The 24165-nt window shown below is 34.0% G+C and overlaps 3 protein-coding genes across 3 annotated transcripts; all 3 read left to right on the forward strand.

Annotated features, from left to right (window-relative positions):
• The first annotated feature begins 1430 nt into the window (after positions 1-1430).
• LOC125052894 (LHFPL tetraspan subfamily member 3 protein) lies at positions 1431-24142 on the forward strand. The gene is made up of 4 exons (XM_047653964.1): positions 1431-2023; positions 15391-15489; positions 20967-21113; positions 23407-24142. Exons 1-4 carry the CDS (start codon positions 1621-1623, stop codon positions 23592-23594), a joined length of 837 nt encoding a protein of 278 aa, XP_047509920.1. The 5' UTR covers positions 1431-1620; the 3' UTR covers positions 23595-24142.
• LOC125052893 (tektin-4-like) lies at positions 4559-6667 on the forward strand. Its single transcript, XM_047653963.1, has one exon. The coding sequence runs from the start codon at positions 5012-5014 to the stop codon at positions 6524-6526; it is 1515 nt and encodes a 504-aa protein (XP_047509919.1). The 5' UTR covers positions 4559-5011; the 3' UTR covers positions 6527-6667.
• LOC125052892 (tektin-4-like) lies at positions 7723-9468 on the forward strand. Its single transcript, XM_047653962.1, has one exon. It carries the CDS (start codon positions 7830-7832, stop codon positions 9345-9347), a length of 1518 nt encoding a protein of 505 aa, XP_047509918.1. The 5' UTR covers positions 7723-7829; the 3' UTR covers positions 9348-9468.
• Positions 24143-24165: the final 23 nt, after the last annotated feature.

Consider the following 24165-nt stretch of genomic DNA (forward strand, 5'->3'; position numbering starts at 1 on the left):
CGATTGCCGTGCATAGTAAATAATATGTATTATACTATTAATAATACGATTTGCTACGCGTAATTTATATAGTGCAAAAAATTATACACTTCAAATTTTTTTCATATTGATTATCAAGATGATTACTTTCTAACTATATTTACGTGTTGTTGTTGTTATAACAAAACAAGGAAATTTTAAATTTATGGATAAAGAATAATGATTCACATCTAAATGCGTCAATATAGTTTAATTATCTCATGCGTTTTAGTATACAAAACGCTATTTTTTATTTGCTTCCTTAACTTTTTGAATCTTAGACTATTCATAAAATTTAGGGAGTTTAACCGAAAAAAAAGTGCGTGCGTACACATGTCAGAAGTGAAACTTCTTTGACAAACTAATTTTAAGTCATGTTTTTATTCATACAAATCTAGAACTTTAGATTTTCGAGACTTGGAGGGAGGGAAAAGGAAGATATGTTAGGAATTTAATTGTCGTTAAAATATTAAGTGTCGAAAATTAATACAAATAATAAATTTAATTTTTGTAGTGAAACTTCTTTAGGCGCATGAAGGTACAATTTTTAAAAAACGTCTCGAAGATGTCAGTTTATAAAGTTTGTGTTAATCTTATACTTGACGCTGGCTAATGCACAAACCGTGCCAGAGCCATAAAAAAAAAGTTTGTGTATTTTTTTATTTATTTGAGATTTCAATAAATTATTTTGTATAAAATACTAATAATTATAAATTCTCTTTACGAAATTTTAATTTTAAAAATAGAATGTCTATAAGGTAATTCACCCTTCTCACTCTCTCTCAATCAGTCTCAATCGCTCTCTCCCTTTTCTTCGACATAAACGCTGCACATCTTTGTGACGTTTTTTTTTAAGTACCCTCATGCGCCTAAAGAAGTTTCACTTCAAAAACGTGATAATTGAATTAATAATTATTCCTTTGAATGAATATCATCATAAGATTTCGTAAAAACCAATGCTATTATTATATATTCTGTACTTAACAACAATAAACAACAATACTGTCATATGTATTCAATTTGTTTTGTTATTTGTCTTATTTGAACACAGAAACGAACACATAATTTTTTAATGGAATTTACTTTGGGGATTTAGTATATTGCATTAAAAAAATATGTTAAGTCTAATAAAACTCAAAGTTAAAAGCATAAATTATTTTATTTTTGCAATGATGTATAATGAATCTTTTCCGTTATTTCTAAGAATATTAATAATAGAATTTTACTCATATTTCCGAAGAGTTTTTAGGTCCAAGTTATAAAAGGTGAATAAATTGATCATTGAACATTGATCGACATAAGCCAGTATCTTGTTCACCTCGTGGCTCGTTACTCCTACTTCGTCATCGTGAGTCGCGACTCGCGGCTCACAGCTCACGACTTGTGAACTTGTGGACGGTTGGTGGGAGTGGAATTTTAGTTGTCGGTCTGTTTAGTGTTTAGTGTTGTGGAGTTTAGACTGCGCTTAGTGCGTTGAGCGTCGTGTATAAGCGTACTTTATTTTTAAGTTACTCTTTACTTCTAACATGTGCAAAGATAAATAAGATTAAAAATTCGAAGAATGTGCTCATAGTGTTGTGTTAATTAAGTTAAACTATCGATATGGGTTCAAAAATTGAATACGTGGATTCGTCACATTTGTACGCCACAAATTACGTTCGTAATTCGAAAGCTATAGGTGTGCTTTGGGCAATATTCACGATTTGCTATGCGATTATCAGCGTTGTGGCATTCGTGACGCCAGAATGGATTGGCGATCTTGAGACTGAATACCCTAGAAAGTTTGGATTGTGGCAGATTTGTAGAACAGACGAGGTCAGCGAGGATTGTAAAGGGAGGCTGGACGAATTTATATCAATAAATGGATTTGTTTTCAAAGTGACTACAGTGCTAGTGGCAGTAGCGGTAGCACTCGCTTTGTTTACAATTTGTTCGTTGCTCCTGTTTTTCTTTTGTCAATCAACCACCGTCTTTCACATTTGCGGCTGGTTACAGTTGTTATCAGGTCAGTAAACTCATAATTTTCCCTCACCTTTACTAAATATCCAAACACTAACATTAGTAACCTAATAACTTAATCAAATGTGTATACGAAAACAATTTGTATAGGTATCTGTATAGTATAGTATAAATTGTACCTACATAATATTACTCTAATTAATTTCGCGTCTTATTTTAAACAGACTCTTTACCTCTACAATTAAATTACTACGCAGTTAGGAATTTTAGTTTTTACCTTCGTTTAATTAGAGGTCAACTTAAACGGTTATTAAATAGAGATTAACACTAATTGCCTTCTTAATTCTTTTTATAATTAACGGCCTTTAGATTCTTGTTAACCTTAATATTAATAAATGTCCTAATGGTTTTGATCCTAATAGATAGACTTCGGTTAGTGTTAGAAGATAAGACAGTATTAACTGATATTGTAGAAGTGTTATAATATTATGATAATTGATTCATAAAATATTACTTTCCAAGGGATAAATATTGAACCGGTTGCAGTAAGCCGGCAGGTGCAACATCCTGCGCAAACGCTTGCAAAACTTATTCTTACCTGCTCTCTATATCCGTTACAATACGTTGCTAGACCTTTATTAACTACAGGATGTTAACGCTATTTTCTTATGATTACGTTTTTTACGTTATCCTTTTAACATCGCGTACAGAAAATCGATAGTGAAAAATCAAATCGAACTTATTCTAATGATAAAATTCATACATAATAATAGGCAGCCCAGAAACTTGGAGACACAGGTTTAGATAATAATTTTCGTAAACATTTTCGTAAGATGTGAAACGTTTTGTAAAATAATTTTATTCACGTTATTGAGGTGTTACAAGTTATTCTATTTATATTAAATGATTTTAGTAAGTTTTTGCTACTGAGTGTCATAAGAAAATAGTTTCCGGTCATGGTCACGTCGGATTTCCGTCTTAGTTACGCTGAGGGGATTATGCCTTGCGTCGACCGTCTTACTAATATAATAAAATCAACAAACTTATTCCACTAGATAGATAGTATACATTCCACTTAAAAATGTCGCTATTAAATTGACATGTATTATCGCTATAGATATATTATACATATATACCTTATGAAAGCACTATGCCAATCCAAAAGTGGAATTATGTGTTATAAGTATTTTTCTTCATTTTTTATAATCAAATTTGATACTTGTACACTTTTATAAAAAAGCTGAGCGCTAGCGTATTCAATTAATTAAATATAACCTATTTTAAAAACTATACTACTGTATTCTACTATCTTTATGTATATCCTTAAAGGCCGATTTACATTATCTTAGTGTTTAGGAGAGTGCTTTAGTACAACTTGAAAGTCAAGTTCTTTAGCGTAGCGTTTACTAAAGCAAGTAGCGTTTACATGTTCAACTAAAGTACTATCCTAAACCACTCTCCTAAACACTAAGATAATGTAAATCGGCCTTTATGTCTAAGTATCAGTCACAAACAATGGTGAATCCGGTTAGACGTACGACCCATGCACCGCTATATGACCGTAAAAACTGCGTGTACCACATCACTGTGTTAATTGAAATTACTTTTTCTTGTGTGCCGTATGTGACCTACCTAGATAATGCCCCGTAATACCCGATATACTTGCACAGATTATACATTATTACTAAAATCTAATAAACAAGTAAGTACGTCATTTATTAGAGAAAAATACTTCGAAATTCAAAACTATTTTATAGAGTTTTAGCAATAAACAATAAGTATTAACGGCAGTCATTTTTCGTTCACTTTCACATTAATTTAGATAAGATTCATCTTTATTTCAATTTCACGGACTTGTTATTATTTGCAATGCTTCATTGCACTAAAACTGTTTCGAAATTATTACGAAATTGCTTAGTCTCGTTTCTGAATTACCCTTAGAATCTTCCAATTTAATGCTACAAGTTTAGGAGCAGGAAAAATTCCTGTATTAATACTTAATTATAGAAAAGTTATGTAAGCTGTTTGGACGCGTATCGTTATAATAATTTTTAAATTAAGAAAGATATGAATCGTAAATGTAAAGCTTAAATTTTCTCCTTCCTAATTGATTTGTCCTAGCATTTCTAAGCCCTGTAGAATTTGTTAGCGTTTCCACTTAACGCTATTACGAGAATTATACTTTCTACAAAGTAGCCTCATTTGTAGGTTCAACGAATTTACTTAGTTAAAAATCTTTTAGTACATATATATACTAAATGGTCCTTAATGCTATGAAAAAAATTTTTTTTCATTAATTTCGTGGTGCCCCCGTAATTTGGTAATATACCATAAAAAAGTGTTTCAGTTTTTTTTTTGAAATTTTTAAATGACATTTAGAGGTCGCTACCAAGGTTTGAATTTTAAATAACAACTCAAAATCTGTATTTGTTAGAATTCTTTATTTTTATATACCCACTATATACATATGTAATAACTTAAATATAATTTATTCAATTTATTATTTTAACCACGACATTTTATTGCAACTCGTATTATAATTCGTAAAGGACACATGGTAAACAACTACAAATTTACTAGACCCACTTTTAATTAATACAATCCGGTTGAATTAATCGAATTTAAGTGCATTTATACGATCAAGGTTATTACAAAACGATTTAATATCAGCAACTTTTAGTAGTTGGGACATATGATCGCCTATTTCGAAAGAAGTTTATCCGATCACCAAAGATATATAGTCAAGTGACTGGTTTTCATAAATATATTGAGGAAATACCTAATATAAGCTATTAGTGAGTACAATATTAAATGCCTTTAAGATAACGGTGACTTGATAACTGTTTTTTGTAAGTTTTTATTTTAGCTAGCTTCGGAAGGTTTTACAGTAACTGTATTGTATAAAACCTATTTGCTTAAAAAAACAAAACGCGCCCGGTCCAAGTTATGTCAAATCCAAATGAAAATTACAATCGATGTTTGACGTTATAATTACATTATTTTGTATTCTTTTTATTTTATAGAAAAACATAAAATGACCACATTGACAACTTTTCCTGAAGACGATAGATGCCCAAAAGTATGTAATGATATTGGAGCTTTTAAAAAGGCTGAAAAATCGCCTGAACAGGCATTGGAGGAAGTTAAAATCTCTGAACAAAAAACATCTGATGTTGAACCTAAAGTCGAACAAACGTTTAGTTCAGCTCCTCAAAATCCAGTGGAGGCAATGAGGCCTGCACCTTCTGGATATGAATATCTACCCAATCTTAAACCTGGGGCAGATGGTAAAGTAGATTGGACGCCTCTTGGTGGAATGACTGGTACAAGACCTGGCGTCAACAAATACAGCATCAGCAGATATTCCCTCAGCGAATGGCGGAAACACAATGACATGGTCCTTGATCCTGAAATTATAACTGAATCAAATATTGTTGAATATAATGCCAAAACTTCTATGATGCAGGCATTTGGCAATATCGATAAACAACAGAGCGAAAACTGCAAACGATTGAAGCAAAAAGCGCGGGATATATTTAGATGGAAAGTCGAAGTTGAACGAGCATGTAAAGCTATAACAGAAGAAGTGGAAATGTTGGAAATAGAACGACAGCGATTAAAGGGGGCTTCGAGAGTTTTGATGTTGCCTGAATCAATATCGAAAGAATGCTTAGATCTTCGTTCAAACAGATTCGAACCAGATCTGGTTGCTGATGCCGCTGAACAAGAATTAATCAAAGAAATGAACTTAGTAAGTGAAGTAAGGGCCACACTTAAAAACACATTAAATCAAATTAATGAACAATTAGCCATCAATAAGGCTGCTAAACACAGAATCGAATTTGACTGGTGTGATAAAGCAATGGCTTATAATACTGAAACAATTAATTTAAGCCTTAATCCTAAATCCAATACGATTTTGTTCAGACCTGGAGCTACTCGGTTCGGTGACTTTACTGCACCTTTGGAATATTGGGAATTCTTTTGCAGAGAAAACGTGCAAAGCTGTGAAGCTGCAAGACAAAAGTCAACAGATCTTCGTGGAAGTCTTAATGCTATCCTCGTGAATGGTGGTAGAAAGCTTCGTACCCAGGCAGATAAGACAGACATTTCTATAGCCGAAACTGTAGCTATAACTCAGGAACTATGCACTAAATTAGAAGAAACTTTACTCTCTACGCTACAGAGATTAGCAGATACGGAATGTTTAATTGACACTTTACATGAATCGATTAGAAAAATGGATGCAGCTATGAAATTAGCTCAAACACGACTAGATAACAGAAATAATTGGAGGCCACATGGGGAGAACGTTAGAGACCAACCACATTTGGGCTTGATAGAGGAAGTTAAAAAGATTCACGAGACGGTTACGTCACTTCTTGGTCAATTGAGGAACTCGGAGAGAGTCAGGAAAGATTTGATGAATAAACGGATCACTTTAGAAAGAGAAATTGCATCAAAAAGAAAAACTTTGAACATTGACAGAGATAGAATTGGAATTATAAGATCTCATTATCCATCAGCCTCAGAATTGGCTGGATATTAAAAATACATGTTAAAAAAATGACGTAATCTTATTCAAATTCAAAATCTGAACTTTATGGATCGTAAAGTTATGTTGTCTAGTTTAGCAAATTAAAGAAGTAATTATGCTGCAATTACATGCAATTTAAAACGTTTTATTTGATATTGTGTAATTTTTATTTCCACTTCCTGCAGTCTAAATACTGGTTGTAAGTGAAGATGTAAGATGTTCTTTGATATAACAATGACTAAAGTTTATCGCGATGCTTTCATAACATTAGGGCTTGTAAAATAGCAATCATTAAGTTATTTATGTGAAATCTAATTGCAACCTTTCACTCTTTTGTGTTTTCAAAGTAACATTTACGTAAGTGTTGATACAAATGGAATTTTAAGATGATTCAACGGATTTAGACTTTAGATGTTGTAATGATGTAATCCGCGTCATAATATCAAAATATGCGATGCTATAAATATGCTAAAACAAAAAAAGCTATTTTCTATACGTATTTTTTGTCCTTGTTCAAGCAACCTTTCCGTACGTACACCGATCTGGATGATCGGTGTCAAATGATTCGGATGTATAGCAAATGTGCCCGATAGAAAGGGTTTTGTAATCGCATGAATAGTTTATATAGAGGCGTACACTTGTATAAGCCCAATATTTATAGTACGTGTATAGTTTATACCCTTTATAAATATATATACACACACATGTACAGAAAAGCCCAAATGTATGTATATGTATCATGCTTTATATACTTATACAGTTAGTAACAGATGAAATGTCCTGAATAGAATCTCAAATTTTTTTGTATGATAAATCCATCTTTTGCTGATCTCTTACTTCTGGATCCATTTAAATAGTTACAGTTTTACACCCGCTAGTCCTTGGAATCTTCACGCTAAATATTAAGTTGCCGCAAAAACAATACATCATTAACGCAATCCCACGTACCTGGGAACTTAAAACAAAGACTGACCTTTCTTTAATGTATAATTTGCTAACACCATTAGATACCGCTGTGGGATTGGATCAAAAACTTTATAACGATAACGAGGTATATCAAATGGAAAAATGTTTTCTTTAATCGGCATCTGCCTTAGATGAATAAGGGAAAAAATTATACTTATTCGTATCATCAACATATTTTCGATATAATTTAAAGAAAGACCTTTTTATTTATTTTAGAGAGGGAATTAAAAATATATTTATGTCTTGTCAGAGAATGCATTAATCAGATGACAGTTGAGTCGTCTGTTACTTTTAACTAATTTTAATGGTAATTTTATTTTTTTATTAATATATTAAAATTCTTGTCGAAATGGCGAATCCTGCTAAAACTTGCCCACAAATCTGCCCTACTATGAATAAAGGTGAAGAGAAAAAAGTGTACAAGGAAGCTGGAGAATCGAGGGGTGGGCAACAAACTAATGCCGCGCCTTATGTCCCTGGTATGATTAAGCCACCGGAAACCAAAGTATATCCTCCTGGAGCACCACCAAGATATTTACCTCAACCTACTGATAGTACAAGTGGCGATATATTAGGTATGGGTCCAATTGCTCCTTGGGCTGCTGGCCATATTGATTGGACACCCCAAGCAGGGTCCACAGGTGTGCGGCCCGTCGTTGACAAATATTCAATAACGAGATATTCTACGGGTGAATGGAGGAAAACTAATGAATATACTCTTACGCCTCGGGCCACAGATAAAGCAAAAGCACTTGAGAAACAGACCAAGCAAGATATAAATGATGCATTTAGTAATCTGGATAATAAATTGAATGATTCTAATAATAAACTTGATAAACGCGTGAAAGTTCTATCTCATTGGAAAAAGGAGGTTGAAAAAGCGCTTAATGCAATCACTGATGAAATAAATACTTTAGATGAAGATCGAGCTAAATTAAAAGGAGCATGCAGAATATTGATGATGCCAGAAGCAATTTCCAGGGAATGCTTGGAATTAAGAACTGGTAGATATGAACCGGATTTAGTAAGAGATGAAGCTGAACAAGAGTTGATTAAAGAAGTAGCTATTGTCGGAGAGGTGAGAAGAGTATTTCTAAATACTTTGGCTAAAGTCGAGACACAGATGGAGAGAAATAAAGCCGCGAAATCATCAATTGAGTTCGATTGGGGCGACAAAATGTCTAGCTTACTAGTCGACCGAAAGAATTTATCGCTCTCCCCAGAATCAAATTTAGTACAGTGGCATCCAGGCGTAGCGCGATGGCCGGAAAATGCAACCACTTTAGAATACTGGGAACATTTCTGTGCAGAGAGTATAAGGAACTGTGAAGAGGTCAGGAAAATGTCAGTCGATTTGCGAGGAGATCTCATGACTAATATTAAAATGGGCAGTCAAGATATGAAGCTACAGGCCGACAGAACAAACGCAGCTTTAGCAGAAACTGTTGCTGCAACCGAAGAGCTTTGTGAAAAATTACAAGAAAACCTAAAGGAAAATCTACAAAAGATTGCAGATATTGAAAACCTCATTATTTATTTAAAAGATTCATTAAGAAAAGTGGATGAGAGGAACAAGTGTGTTATGACTAGGTTATTCGCCAGGAATTATGAGCGACCGAATGTTGAAAATTGCAGGGACGAAGCGCAGTATGCTTTAATGGCTGAAGCTAAATTTATTAAGGAAACATCAGAGTCCTTGCAGGATAAAATTCGTCAGGCTCAAACAGTGCGTTCGGAACTCATGAAATATAGAGGAGAACTAGAAAAGGATATCGCATGTAAGCGGAAGAGTCTTAACATTGATCAGGACAGGTGCGATAGGGTTCGCGCTCATATGCCTACACCTGAGGAATTCGCGGCTGGTTAACATTTAATAAAATATCGCAACAATGCTGAGTCATTATTTGATCGCCTTCTGACATTTAGAATGAATAAATAAAAGGTTACGTTGCATTAAAGATAGGGCTGCGAAAAAGTCAATTGATAATCAGTACCATTATATATGTGGTTTTAACCTTAAAAATCAATTTAATTTGACTAAAGCACTGATTTCTCTTCATCACAGCGTAAATAGATTTTGGAAGAAACTGGCTAGTTTTAGTTAATCTATGAACAGCATTAAGCGTAAAATTTTCGTTTTGTAACCCAATATTATTCAGGATTTCCAATACACATTTCAGATATATAATTAGGCATATAACTATTGCAAGTATTCCCTATACATTAAAATATATTTAAAGAAATACTTTCTATTTTGTTGAGCAATGTATTTCGAACTATTTTGTAGGTGGAATTTTAGTCATAGATAATTATGTCCAGAACCCATAGAAATGCGTCTAGTAACTGTGGGAGGGGTGATGTATGGATTTAGAATGAGTTGCATTGACTGACAACCAATCTCTCGTGCACATAAATCCAATTAATTATTTATATACGATTATGCCTATATTTACGTATGTATATTTCAATAACCAATACATTAAGCTTAATTTTGACGTTAGTATATATAGAAAAACACAAAAGTAGTAAAATATAACTATAGTCCTATTTTTAATTAGACGAAGTCAACTGACGTTTACGTTGGTGTCACTTTTTAATGAAATAAAAATAGTGTTGTGACAAAGTAAAAACCCCTGAATTAATGATCGGTGATGGCACTAGTCGCCACGCCGCGCTTTGTAATAAGACGTCAAAAAACTGATTGTAGTTACATAGTACTAGTACCTTACTTATATCAGAGCACTTTTATACAATTTTGAAATAGAAATAATATTCTTTTATTGATTGAAATGATTAACTATTCACACTCATTGTTCATTCATCTGATTGAACAAGAACTGAACGCATCACTATTACTTTAAATATGGCAACATTATTTTACAAAGTGACATTAGCTACTGTCAGTTGGCTTCGTCTAATTAAAAATACGACTATAGATTTAGATTTGTTAAAGCAGAAATGCTAGAAATTGGTTAGTCCTTGGTTGATTTATTGACAAACGTAAACGACAACAATATTTGGTGTCTTAATAAATGTCACTATCACTTAATATAAGAAAAGAAGATCTAATGGAAGTGAAGGGATTCGTAACAAATGACTCCGACCGAAACAGACTGTTTGCTATTGTAACTCATCGTTCTTAATTTTTTCATTCTTCCATCGATTCGGACAATGCGAGTGAGATAACAAGCGAAAGCTTCCATTACTATTATACTTTCATACTTCATATTGACGTAATAAAACAGATGATAGACAGATTCAAGTCCACAATAAAAAAGACTCGTTAAAATCTAGTGTGTAACAAATTGGACATTACAACACATATCTGGGCCATGTTACTCAACGACGTCTCAACATTTCTATGATTTATTAAAAATGATTATGACCGTATATCATGTTGGTTTGTAATAGAATCGTCATTTATTAATTCCTCATTGCGTAATATAAAATGATCAGGCAACAATAATAGAATAGCAATAGTTGGACTTGTAGCTAAGTAGCTCTTCCAGGCTAAGAAGGAAAATAATAGAAATAAGTTCAAGCTTATTATGAACGGTTATTCGTCGAGGAATTAGTGTTCAGAGGCATTCAGAAATCCTGTATGTTTATCAATAAATTTTCTTTATATATTTATCAATAAGGAAACATGACACGTCACAAATACAAGATATGTAAAAAATACATATAAGTTATAATTATAGAAGTTTCCTTAAATTGTTTCATACATAAGATTTTTTAATAAAAGTATGAGTAACACACCTTATATTAAAAGAAAACAATAAAAGGCACGAAAATGTAAACACAGAACACAACGCAAACCAAGCATGAAAACATATCAACTTTGAAAAACTGAGTATTAAGGAAAAATAACGTTTCAAAGATTTTCCCCGCGTTGTAAACAACATATTATACATAATAGACAAATAAATGCACATTTCAAACATCATACAATAAACGCGCGTGACATATTTTTGATCACGTGCCGCTATTTACAAATTATAATACATTTTTAAGATGATTGCATGATTAAAATAATTATATTATCATGATACGTTTGTATCTAATTTAGAACATGCACGTACTTATCTCAATCAAATGAGAAATGTATTAGAAGGATTTCAATCTGCAACAGATTTTAATGAATTATTTTAAATACCTCAGTTTTGCATACACCACCGATTTTGATTTTCACTTCAATGTTGCGCTACGAATTAGAAAATAACTCTATGTATATCAATTTCTTTAAAAATTTAAAGCTCTTGAAAGTTCCTGATTAACAGCATAGGACCAGTGTCACCTTGGTCATTTGTTTGTTGACATTATTTTTATTTAAATAATTTTTTTATGCTCACATAAATCAATGTAACAAATCGCGAATTTATTCATATTATGAATATTAATTATATATTCATAACAGTGAGTAATGACGAACATAATAACTTAATAACAAAAATTTAAGTGATTTATGTTACCTAATATATGTATGTACACTGCATATAATATGTCGAGTTATAAGAGATTTTGTTTGTTTGGTTTAACGGGACAAACTATAAGTTCAAAGTTATTCAAAAAACAACATTCGTCTGTATTTGCTTTGCCTACTTGTATAGCAGAGAAAAGCTTTTATACATACTTATGTAACTTATATGATACACCTGTACCTATTCGTTTCGATTATTTAATAACGCATAGAGTAAAGTATTAAGTTCCGTAAATAAATTTTAAGCTTCACGGTCACATAACCGGTAGCCAGCTAAATGTATTTACCAAAATAATTATGGACCGTGAAACAAAGATTTTAGTTAATATTATATGCATAAAATGAATAGTGTAAAGTCATAATCTTCTTCGTAAGTTTATATTTAAATATTTAGTAATACCTCCCAGAGTATCGATTATCAAATATTAACGAATGTGAATTATTAAATAGTCTATTAATAAAACCATCGAAAGATATATGTAATTTCTGCTTCATTACAAGTCACTGTTGAGTTTGTTAAAAAAAATTAGAGTTTCGGAGAGATTATTAACAGGCCTACGTCCGTACGTCCTTTAATGTACGTCCATTAATGTATTTAAGAACCATTCAATTTTAACCGTTCATAAATGTGTTACGTATTAATAAATTAGATTTTATGATCGGCCTGCTTCTTCTATCGTAAAATTACTTGTTTTACAAACCGGAAATAAAAGAAACTGTAGCAAATGCACCGTGATAGTTACATAAAGAAAAGGGAAACCGTAATAATCTATTTCTCATATAATTTGTTGTAAATACTGATTGTCTACACTACTCTAAACCGCTTTCTACAAGAGAAACTGACTCTAAATATACAGCTAGCTTTACATTTTGTTACTTAGTGCATACTTATTTACTTTCTAATCCTTGATCCTACATATACATTAGAGAAAGTCCTGCATTTGTTTCCTTAATTAAATTTTTCTTCTATGCCTGACACACGTCAACGTTTTGGGCCTACGGGTAAGATTTAAAGACGATTTACTATGACTTTTTCTTTTTGACTTCTATGTTAACTCCGACGTTTTTGATATACAAAAGTCAGACTGAGTGAGGTAGTGCTTTGTCTGAACTCTTAATTAGATGCGCATTTGTCACCACCACTTCACCGTACAAGAACGTGTTATTTTTTCACAAAGCAAGAAACGTCCGTTGCAGAAGGGTGTCGAATGGACGGCCTTAGTGAATAGCGTTGAGAACCGCATTCGTTACCGTTTAGCTTTGTGACGCAATAGAATTCAACGCAGTTCCATTTCTCCAGATACTATTCTTTAATATGGCACATCAGTCCAAAAAAACATAAAAAACCTCTGTAAAAAAATACCAAAGGTCCGTTCAGTGGCGTAGGGGCCTAGGGGCTAGGCGGGGCAGTGCCCCGGGGCCCTCAAGCTTAGGAGGCCCTTAAATCCTTACCAGAAATCTTTATCGAACTGAAATTTTGGAAATTTCTCCCATTTTCAAAATAAATATAACAGGTTGCAACCCCACTTTAATCATGACAACTCAGTTGAGAGAAATTCAAAAGTTATGCTAAGGGAATTCCCCTAAATTCTTTCTGTAGGTTGGCAGTGTCGTCAATTTGACGGATAGTGCATTTTGGAATTCGAGATTGGAGGCATTTATAAGAATGAATTAAACAACACAGTTGTTCGAGTGCCCTGCAGTGCACAAAATAGCTTAAGTAGCTTAGCATTTTTAAAGTATTTGTATATTCATATATATATTTGATAAAACCTAATCAGTTTACATAGCAGCGGGCCCCATTTTTTCAATTTGCCCCAGGGCCCTTGGTTGCCTAGCTACGCCACTGGGTCCGTTAGTAAAGAGATACAGTAAAAACATTCATGATCCACAGCAGAAAACATTACTTCAATTTTTTCAATTGCTCCCTTTAAAATGTTTATATGTAGTATGCATACAGTCTTGCAACCATTAATTTGGGTAAGTCCACAAATGTTCCCTTATTAGGACGCAAGCGTTTATCATTTTCATCTTATCTTGATAAGTTTCTACCTGTAGCACTCTCACTCTGCGTTGGAATTGTATGAAAAATGCTGTAACAGAATTATTCCGACATTATACACTATCATTCTCAACTAAAACGGTTGTATTATACGTTAATAGTATTAATGCTGTATTATCTAATACGAGAACAATAAACAGTTATTTAGGCAAAAAGTATGGGAAATGCATTGTGCATTGTCGATATACTGTTATGTCTCAGGGATGTATTAGATTGTTTAATGTTCAAATTCAAATTCAAAAATCATTTATTCACGTAGGTAACACAATGTACACTTGTGATTCGTGATTATTCAAATAACATTTGTTCAGTTTAGATTATTCAAATAACATCTGTTTTTAAGATTTTTGATACAAATACTTTGGTTTTATAGTAATAGTTCGATTTAATAACGATTAGGAACAATAATTCTTTCGAATTTGTACAAATAAAAAAATTACTTTATTTGACCATAAAAACAATTACATTTTGCACTTACATTCTAAAGGTTATAAACATACAATATGCAAGGAATCGTTGTGTTCTCACTATTAATTTTGGTTAACCTCGTACATAAAATAATTGTATGAGCACTATCGTTTAAACTAGGCCTAGTCTGTATCTTAAACGCTTGTCCCTTCCAGTGTCTTTAACAAATTGATTAAGTTGTTTGTCATTAAATGTTTTTTCGGGTTTTATTTTTATTGTTTATAAACTAAATGAGGGTAGAATCTAAAAAAAATGCCTCTTTATAATCTTAATTTATCATAATTATTTAAAATTTTGGAGGCATTATGAAGTCAAAATGATAACGAACATCTTTATCTTGGCATTCTGAAGACGGTTACAAGTTTTAGGATATTTTGTATTATTTAATTAATAACATGATGATTTTAGATTATCTACGAGTTTTCTTTTTCTCACATCACTAGGCGAACGAAAGTTATTATAAAATATGCTGGCAAAGCAATCAAAGCGGCAAACAAGCTACACCAGATACAAGTTATTAAAACCTCAATGTCACCGCAAACCGCGTATATCCGTGTATCACATTTCCTCAGAGAAACTTGCTGTTTGCTCCCCAAGGACTTAATAACGACTTAGTTCGCCAACACTTCTGAACATTATGTACACTATACCGTGCAGTATACTATAGTAGTTTTAGTTTAGACTAAACTTTTAAATTATTGTGTAATGGCTAGTCCATAGGCAATAGACTACGACGGAATCAGGAATGCAACCGTTGGGTACAACAGGTTATTATTAAAGCAAGTAACTTTGCTCTGTTATATGATATTTCGTGGGAATATCCGTTGGATTATACCTATATGCATTGTTTCGATGCTTTTAGCTGGCTTCGCGGATTAAGTGTATGTTCTATTTTTCCAGCGCTATGTATGGTTGGCGGTGTGGCTGTGTACCCTGCCGGGTGGAATGAAGCAGTGGTTCAGGAGACTTGTGGACCCACTGCTGACCAGTACAATATTGGTGAGATACGATATTTTAAATAATCCAACCTAATCCAATAACATAAAAATATATGTAAAAAAGTCATACTTATTTATGAGTAAATAATAATAACTGTATGTAAACAAAGACTAAGCAACTTGGTCGTGAGAATAGCAAACAAGAAACGTCAAAAAGTCTGACGTAAGATATAAGATTACATTGATGTGCCTCCGGAAAACATACAGCATTGTATAATGAAGAAGCAATGTATACTTAGCCATGAAGTGCGATACATACCGAGTGAAATAGTTCCGCTTAAATAGAATAGATGGCGCTGTTATCGCCTCAACTTCATACTTATCTTAACCAGCTAGGACGGTGTCATTTCCACAGTCATAGCGTTGTGTACTTTCGCCGCGTGCGGTCGAAACCGAAACAACTCAATAACGACTTAAAACCTTATAGTCTTTCTTAGTGTTAATTATTAGCAAAACGCATTATTATACATCACAATTGCGTAATGGGCTCACGATGCCGATAAGGCCGCCGCTGGGGCCGATCAGGCAGGTATTCTAAAAAAGTGTCGAGCAAGGTCGCGAACAAGACAAAGAGGACTCCACGTGCACCAGCAGCGCGTCTGATAGCGACTCAGAGCGCGAGGGACCGCCACGAAAGAAAAGGAAACGAGTAGCACAGGTAACGGTCGATCCCATGATCGACGCGTTATATAATCAGGTGAGTTTCCTCACAAATTTTATAATGCATCAACGATATTATGTACCAAATGTCAACGCCAGTGCGTCCAATGACGAAGGTACCCACTGACCGACCAACTACTATAGCCATTTTTTATTAATCCGTCCACCCGAAAATCGAAATCTCTGGGCTTGGTCACAAATATTGATCACAAATATTGATGATAAAAAGATTATTAAGAAAGCCGATAAAAAAGAAAAAAATTACAAAATAAATATATAAAAATATAATAATATATTAAGCTTTTAAAACTCCTATGTCAAAGGGAATTACTACAATCTGGATTACAAAAAATCATAAACTGGACCCAACGGAATTAAAACCCGCGATTAAATCTTTTCACAAAAATATCCTATATTGTTGGTAATGAATCACCTTCTTACAAATTGCATGAACAAACCCTGCAAATTGTATGCGGAAAACGAGCGGAATGTATAGAAACTAGGCGTAAAAGATTAATAAGTAAGATTTCGGACAAAAGTATTCAAACTGCGCTTAGTAATATACCTCCTAGCGAGGAATTTTTATTTGACAAAAGTAAGCTCGCGTCCCTAATACAATCCCTCGGTGGGCCGCAATTCTGGTTATCTCCGCCGCAACCTTCAAGAGTAAGAGCTTTTTAAACCTAGATGCAAAGAATCGTAAGCGTCTACATCCAAATACAGACACCAGGCACAAAATGGAAAAAATAATTTCCGTAATACCCACCTAAAACAAGAAACGATGCGAACGTTTAACAGGAAAATCGATAGTCATAAACAACTTTAAAACTACCCGTTATCTAACAATGACGGAAAAAAATTACTATCCAACATAATTCAAGGATTCCGCATACCTCTGTACAAGAAACCGCTTTGTTAATTCCAATAAATCGAATAGTAAGTCAATACGCAACCGAACCGTCACCTACGACATCGCAGATAATCATAGAACTCCTGAATCAAGCAAGGTATCCTACAAACAGTTCTCAACAAAACCCCCAGTTTTATATCCAAAATGGTTCTTCGCAGGAAAAGCAACGGCACGATGCGTTCTGTTGTAGATTTGCGAGAACTAAACCGATTCGTAAAGACAAAACATTTTCGGTTGATCACCCACGGCTTAGTCCCAGACTTTCTTCAACTAGGGGACTGGATGATAAATAGATTTATCACAAGCCTATTTCCATCTACCGGCAGCGAGATCACACCGACCTTTCTTAAGGCTCAGCTAAAAAGGGCAGTTATACGAAAACATGACTTGCCTTCCTTTTGGGCTAGCGTCAGTACCACACCTTTTCTCTGCAGTATCATGTTGGGTCGCGGAGACCTTACGTGCGAAGGGATGTCGAGTGCTAGTCTTCCTAGACGACTACCTTCTGGTCAACCAAGACCACTCCAAGTTAAATTCTCAGGCCGCGAAGGCCGTGAGACACTTGGAACACCCGCCAAGTTAGATTCTCAGGCCGCGGAGGCCGTGAGACACTTGGAACACCTAGGTTGGAAAATCAATTACCAAAAAATCCGTATTGGTACCAACCCAAAATTTAGAATACCTTGGAATTCGCTGGAATACTATGGTCAATGTGATGTCGCTACCCAAGGTAAAAATACAGCGCAAAAACCATAGTTATGCGTTGTATTCGCGAGTTACAAAGCTTTGCTAGGGCAAGTAAACTTCGCAAACTTTCAAACTAGACTCGTGCCCCGCGGGAGGCTTCACTGTCGCCAGGTACAGATCTTTCTGCGACAATTCAACAAGATCCGACCCCGTCGAGGTCAACTGCTGCCTCAGATTGTAGGGCAGGAACTGATGTGGTGGCTCGGAGCTACTCATCAGACGACGCCTATACACAAAGAACCTGCAACCCACTTCCTAGCGACGGACGCCTCGGATTGGGGTTGGGGGGGGGGTTCACATCTAGACGGAAACCTTGTCAGGAAAATGGTCATACCAATAGAAAACGTGGCACTGCAACAAAAAGGACTTATATGCAGTGATAGCCGCAATAAAAATAAATGTAAAAATATTACAAAACACACACGTGTTAATACAATCGGACAAATGAAACTCTGATTGCATACATTCAAACAGAAGGTGGAACGAAATCGATAGGGTTACTTACACTAACCTTCAAACTATTGCACCTGACGGACAAATTCAACATAACTCTGTCGGTACATTACCTACCAGCATAGCAGACAGATTATAAAGGGGAAAAAAGGCTGCGTAGTGGCACCTTCCTCCTCTAGCATGGGTGTTTCCCCCTCCAAGTCTGTTACCCTGAGTTTTAGCACACCTAAACCGGGCGACGGGAACCTATCTGATAGTTGCTTCAGATTGGCCGCAAGGTTTCTGGCTGCAGGACCTGAAATCCAGGTCTCTAGATCACCCCCACGAAATTCAATACCTATCGCAGACACTCCTAGATACGACAATTGCACTGTCTCCTCCACAAATACAAGCATTGACCCTAAAAGTTTGGGAAATTGGGGGTGGGGTGCCCAAATAAAAGACTGGTCCACACTGGAAAAAGATTTACTTTTGAAGAGTTGGTCACTCCACCTGTCCACTTATTTACCCACAATCAAAAGAGGGCTGTCATGGTGTGACAGCTCTCAAGTGAACCCAAAATCCCCTCAAACAGCCGATATTGCAAAAAATTTAATATCACTTTTTCTAAAAGAAAATTAATTTATTTATTTATTTAATTATAAGTAATCTTACAGCTAACATACATAATATTACAAAACAAACACTTAGACAGTACAGAAAGCCAAAACAGGAATTTATCCTATCAACCATCCTTGTTCGCAAATCGGCAATTTTAACTTTTTGCGGTCCCCATGTAGAACAACAAACATTTTCAAATTTTATTATTAAACACATCCTCAGAGTATTAGGAGTAGCTAAACCAAAAGTCGTGAAATCATCCGTCACGTGGGACCCGCGAATAGTACTAGACTGGCTTTCTTCCAACCCTCCTAGGGACACTTTATTCGATACGGCTCGCAGAACAGCCACAGTATTGCATTTAGCATTGGGCCGCAGGGTTCACTTTATTAGAAATTACTGACGAGCAATTCGTGGATGATGGTGGTAACATTTATTTAACACCGGTATTCGAATCTAAGACAGACACTCAAGACGCCAGTCAACATGGAAACTTTCTTAAAACCACGATAAAACATATGCCCTATCACTTTAGTGAGACTTCAGTTAGTCCTGACGACTCATTGGTCTAGTGGTTAGTGACTAGAGACCCCTGACTGCGAATCCATGGGTCCCAGGTTTGATTCCCGGCTGGGACGAACATTGATGTGATGAGCATTTGGTGTTGTGCTTGGGTCTTAGGTGTTTAAATATGTAATTATATGTCTATCTTTCTATAATATGTATGTATATCCGTTGCCTAGTACCCATAACACAAGCTTCACCAGCTTAGCATGGGACTAGGTCAATTGGTGTGAACTGTCTTAAAAAAAAAAAAAAATATTGCTTTGAGTAACAGGTACAACAAGATCTCAAGTAAAAAATCTAAACAATATTTTTTTATCCATCAACAGCAAAATAATTGGGTCGAAAATCAACCAATAGATGAAATTTTTTATTACACGGGGTAATTGGAAATCTTCAAATACATAGATTCTTTAATCATTACTGCCGCGAGATAGACTCTCGTAGAGAAAACTCATCACTCATTCTTTAAAACATTTGCACCATCGTAATTATAGAAATACCTTGTTGTTATGATAGGAAGTTTATATCATTATGTTAATTGTACATCTAAATCAGATGAGTATATAGTTACTAGTAACTGTAGTTATATTTATACCGTAACTAAGAATAATAATTGCTAAATACTTATGCTTTGATTAAGAATAATGGCAAGTAAATAAAATAGTTATATAAACAATAACGGCTTTAGCTAAAGCCCGGACCTTAATTCTTCATAATCATCATAGCGTTGTGTTTTATATTGTACTATATACCACCAGCAGATAACAAACAAGTCTTCATTATACAATGCTGTATGTTTTCCGGAGGCACATCAATATGACGGTTTTACATAACAATAAAACCGATATTATGTGCCGAGAAGGAAAACATACAGCATTGTAGGAAGCTCTTCCTGGTGAAGACTCTATGACTGTGGAAATGACACCGTCCTAGCTGGTTAAGATAAGTATGAAGTTGAGGCGATAACAGCGCCATCTATTCTATTTAAGCGGAACTATTTCACTCGGTATGTATCGCACTTCATGGCTAAGTATACATTGCTTCTTCATTATACAATGCTGTATGTTTTCCTTCTCGGCACATAATATCGGTTTTATTGTTATGTAAAACCGTCATATTATTGAAAGTAATAAAGGCCACATCACATCTAGATGTGATGTGGCGTTTATTACTATACTAAACTAAAAATTACGAAACATATTTGAAAGTAGTTTGAAATCTAGTAGTATGGAAGACGCAGCAGAGTTGGCCTAGTGATCCCTGATGTCATAAGATCTCCGGCTGTCCGCCAATGGACTTTCTGTCTATGAGCGCATTGAACACGGTGAAGGAAAACCGGCATATTCTAATCAAAAAAATTACGATCTGCAACAAGGCTGATCTACCGATAAAATTAAAATCATCAAATACACGGATGAAATCTGTGACCAAAGTCATATAGGGTTATAGCGCCACTTGCTTATTATTATTAGGATGTAGGACTATTCGTACCCTGGAGAAAAACAGTTGAAGTAGGCTAATAATGGTAAAATATTTTGCAGGTCGCTGCCATATCCGATGGGCGTATATCCTTGCGATAATCGGCTGCCTTGACGGAATTGTACTCGCTGCTCTGGCCTTCATACTTGCCACCAAACATGTACGACTGCAACCTGATACCAGCTACCCATCGCCTTCACTGTATAAAGGTAACTGACACCATACAAATATATATTGTCCTATTCATCAACATATGACCTTGAAATATTAACTTTATCATACACATTAAAAAAAGGGTGCGTGTACTTATGTACGCGCGTAAGAAGTTATACTTCTTTGGCATTATTAAAAATAGTTTTTGATTGCATGCAAATAATTAATTACAATAAATCAAAGACTGGAAAAGGAGTCATTATAGTCAGTCTACATTTGAAAAATTAATAAATTCTATTATTATTCGAATGTTGTTTTTAAATTATGTCCAATGCCGTAGCATCTTCCGTGGGCAACTTCATTCTGTTAATTTTGTGTCACGGTGCGCGCGCATCGTAAAATGTCACTCTCATCAATTTTTCATAACGGGCCTAAAGAAGTATAACTTCAATAATTGTCTAATTCATCCATTGGCGTAAAGTAACGGATGTACCTAGAATGTTTTTGTTTTGTTTTAAATACTTTTATTGTATAGAGAGTACTTTATACTACTAATGCTTTAAAAAGCTACATACATAGTTGAAATCAGTTAACATTCCATATAAATGTACCTATTACGTATATACTATTACGTAAATGTACGTATTACATAAAACGTTCCAACCCGATTCCCATATCGGCTATGGGTTTGAAAATGAAACCACTAGTTTACGATAAATTATAACGCGTAAATTGTGTATATGTCACCGTAAAATTGTAAAAACCGTTAGATTGTAATCTATCTCGCGAGATTGTAAACTATCGAAAGATTGTGAACCTCAACGAACTGCTTACAAATTAACGTATTATTATTCGGTAGTTATATGAAATTGTTGGGAAGTAAAATGAATCTGTAATTGACCAAAGAAGTTTGAATGATAACTAAGTTAGTGTAGTACAATCTACCGAATAATAATACGTTAAATTGTAAGCAGTACGCTGAGGTTCACAATCTTTCGACAGTTTATAATCTCGCGAGATAGTTTACAATCTAACGGTGTTTACAATTTTACGTTAACATATATAATGTTTGATTACGAAGTACGTATAGGACAGGCATTTAAGCGTTTAATCTTAGCCTTGTCTTGCGTGCGATTGTAGGTTCGAACCCCGCCTGTTCACCAAAAGCCTTTCCTGTATATTTACCTCGCTGGGAAAGGAAGCAATGCTAGTGAAGGAACATTTCCTTAGACCCAAAATGTCGACTGATCACTTACTTGTCAATTAGACAAAAACTAATCTGATCACGAAACACACAGATATTTTTTTCATAAAAAAAAAATAACGTGCCAATTGACATATATAAAATGTTTTATCATATCCAAAGTATGTTTGTACATAAGTTAAGCGAACACGAAACCACTCTTGTGATGACGCATTTAATAAATATGCAAAACTCGCTTTCAATTTATTTGCAACGTACGAACTAATGCTGTCTTCAATTTGCAAATGTGGTTATTTAGGAATTTACTGATTTGTATTGACCATAATTATATTAAGCATAACTTTTACGAAACTGACTTCTGGGAGGTCTAACATAAACTATTTTACCAGAATGCTAAAAAAAGCTAAAATTATATTGATAACGACTAATTTCTTTAAAGTTTCTTAAAGTTGGGAATCTTAAATATATTCTTATAAGAATTCTTTTTTGTTAATATTACAGCAATATTGTAATCACGACATTTATTTTACCGCAGGACAGGTTACGTGTACAAGCCATATGGCATCACTTTCTGTGTCATCCGCATACTGATGTAAATGTCCTACATACGTAGTTTCAACAAGCTAAAAATTATTTTCAATAACGTTTATTAATTATATTCGTATTATCCGGATTATTAAAAAAATACCAGGCTCTATAATTTTTGAATATTTTACATTCACTAGACTTATATAATTATGCATTATATGTATGAAATGAAATAGTGATTTGAGTGACACGGATTAATAAAAAAATAGATGAAATTCTAATTTAGGCCTTGTAAAATTAGTAACAATATTTTTGAATACAAAGCTTTTCTTAAAATATACGTAAGAGATTTGTTGGATAGCGCCATCTATGCTTTAAAGTCTCATTGCAACTACTATTATTACAGCGCTTTGTTGTATCATTCTCTTGAGCAAGTCTTACTTGTCGTTACGAGATGGCGCTGAAGAACATTAATTTAAACGTTTTAAATTTTATCTACGTGGTCCTATTAATTTAAATTTATTACTCCATTTAAAATACTTACTAATGATTACCAATTAATAAAACATTTTTTTATCTCATCATCAATGTTTTTCATTAAAAAAATTCTTTTGCAGGCGAAGTAAATAACGCATATGTGACTGACGCGACATCTATGGCTGGTTCGCGCAAATCACTAGCGCTGCAACCGGTGTTGATAATGCACCCTCATGCGCCACTAGATGTCGACACATACTCACATTATTCGGGACGGACTGCTCGCTCAAAACACGGAATGTATGCGAACTCTATGCATAATTATTAATTTTGAAGACTTGCCGTTGTATAAAATATTCTTTATAAGTAAATATTAAATGTTACATTAATAACTTTGGAGCTTACTTCTTCTTCCTATTTAAAATTTCTTGTTCTAATAGAAAAATTGTCATTTTTGTTACAAGAAACTAAAAATGCCCCATCCCTGCCTATATAGAATTATACTTGGGGTTGGCACAAGCTGAAAATGTTATGAAATATTTATGGTTTTACATAATAACTTTAAATAAGTTTTTTTATCTTAGTTTGAAATGGAATAGTTATTTATCAGTCTGTTGTTCAGTTTTAATTTTTATTCAAAATTAAAATCCTGAAACGATTGTTTTATATTATGTGTAATTAAATGTAATTAACAAGTAAAGATTATTATTGTTGTAATATAGATTTATTCATGTAAATAACTTAAAACAGAATATAAATTAAATGTTCTTAGAAGTAAATGTAAACACCATAGTTAGTACAAAAATACTTTTTTGTCTATTTTAGTTTAGCAACGATTGTAATAGTGGCTTAAGTAAATATAGTTTTCAGTACAAATATTTTGTTTTATTGAATTAATT

This window comes from Pieris napi, chromosome 10 (assembly GCF_905475465.1).
Source record: "Pieris napi chromosome 10, ilPieNapi1.2, whole genome shotgun sequence".
In the NCBI taxonomy this organism is placed as follows: domain Eukaryota; kingdom Metazoa; phylum Arthropoda; class Insecta; order Lepidoptera; family Pieridae; genus Pieris; species Pieris napi.

Bases quoted from the DNA above. Each gene is read 5' to 3' on its own strand.
- LOC125052892 (XM_047653962.1), top strand. From the start codon at position 7,830: ATGGCGAATCCTGCTAAAACTTGCCCACAAATCTGCCCTACTATGAAT.
- LOC125052893 (XM_047653963.1), top strand. From the start codon at position 5,012: ATGACCACATTGACAACTTTTCCTGAAGACGATAGATGCCCAAAAGTA.
- LOC125052894 (XM_047653964.1), top strand. From the start codon at position 1,621: ATGGGTTCAAAAATTGAATACGTGGATTCGTCACATTTGTACGCCACA. The intron at 15,490-20,966 runs GTGAGATACGAT...AATATTTTGCAG, and splicing joins TGCTGACCAGTACAATATTG to GTCGCTGCCATATCCGATGG. The intron at 21,114-23,406 runs GTAACTGACACC...ATTCTTTTGCAG, and splicing joins ATCGCCTTCACTGTATAAAG to GCGAAGTAAATAACGCATAT.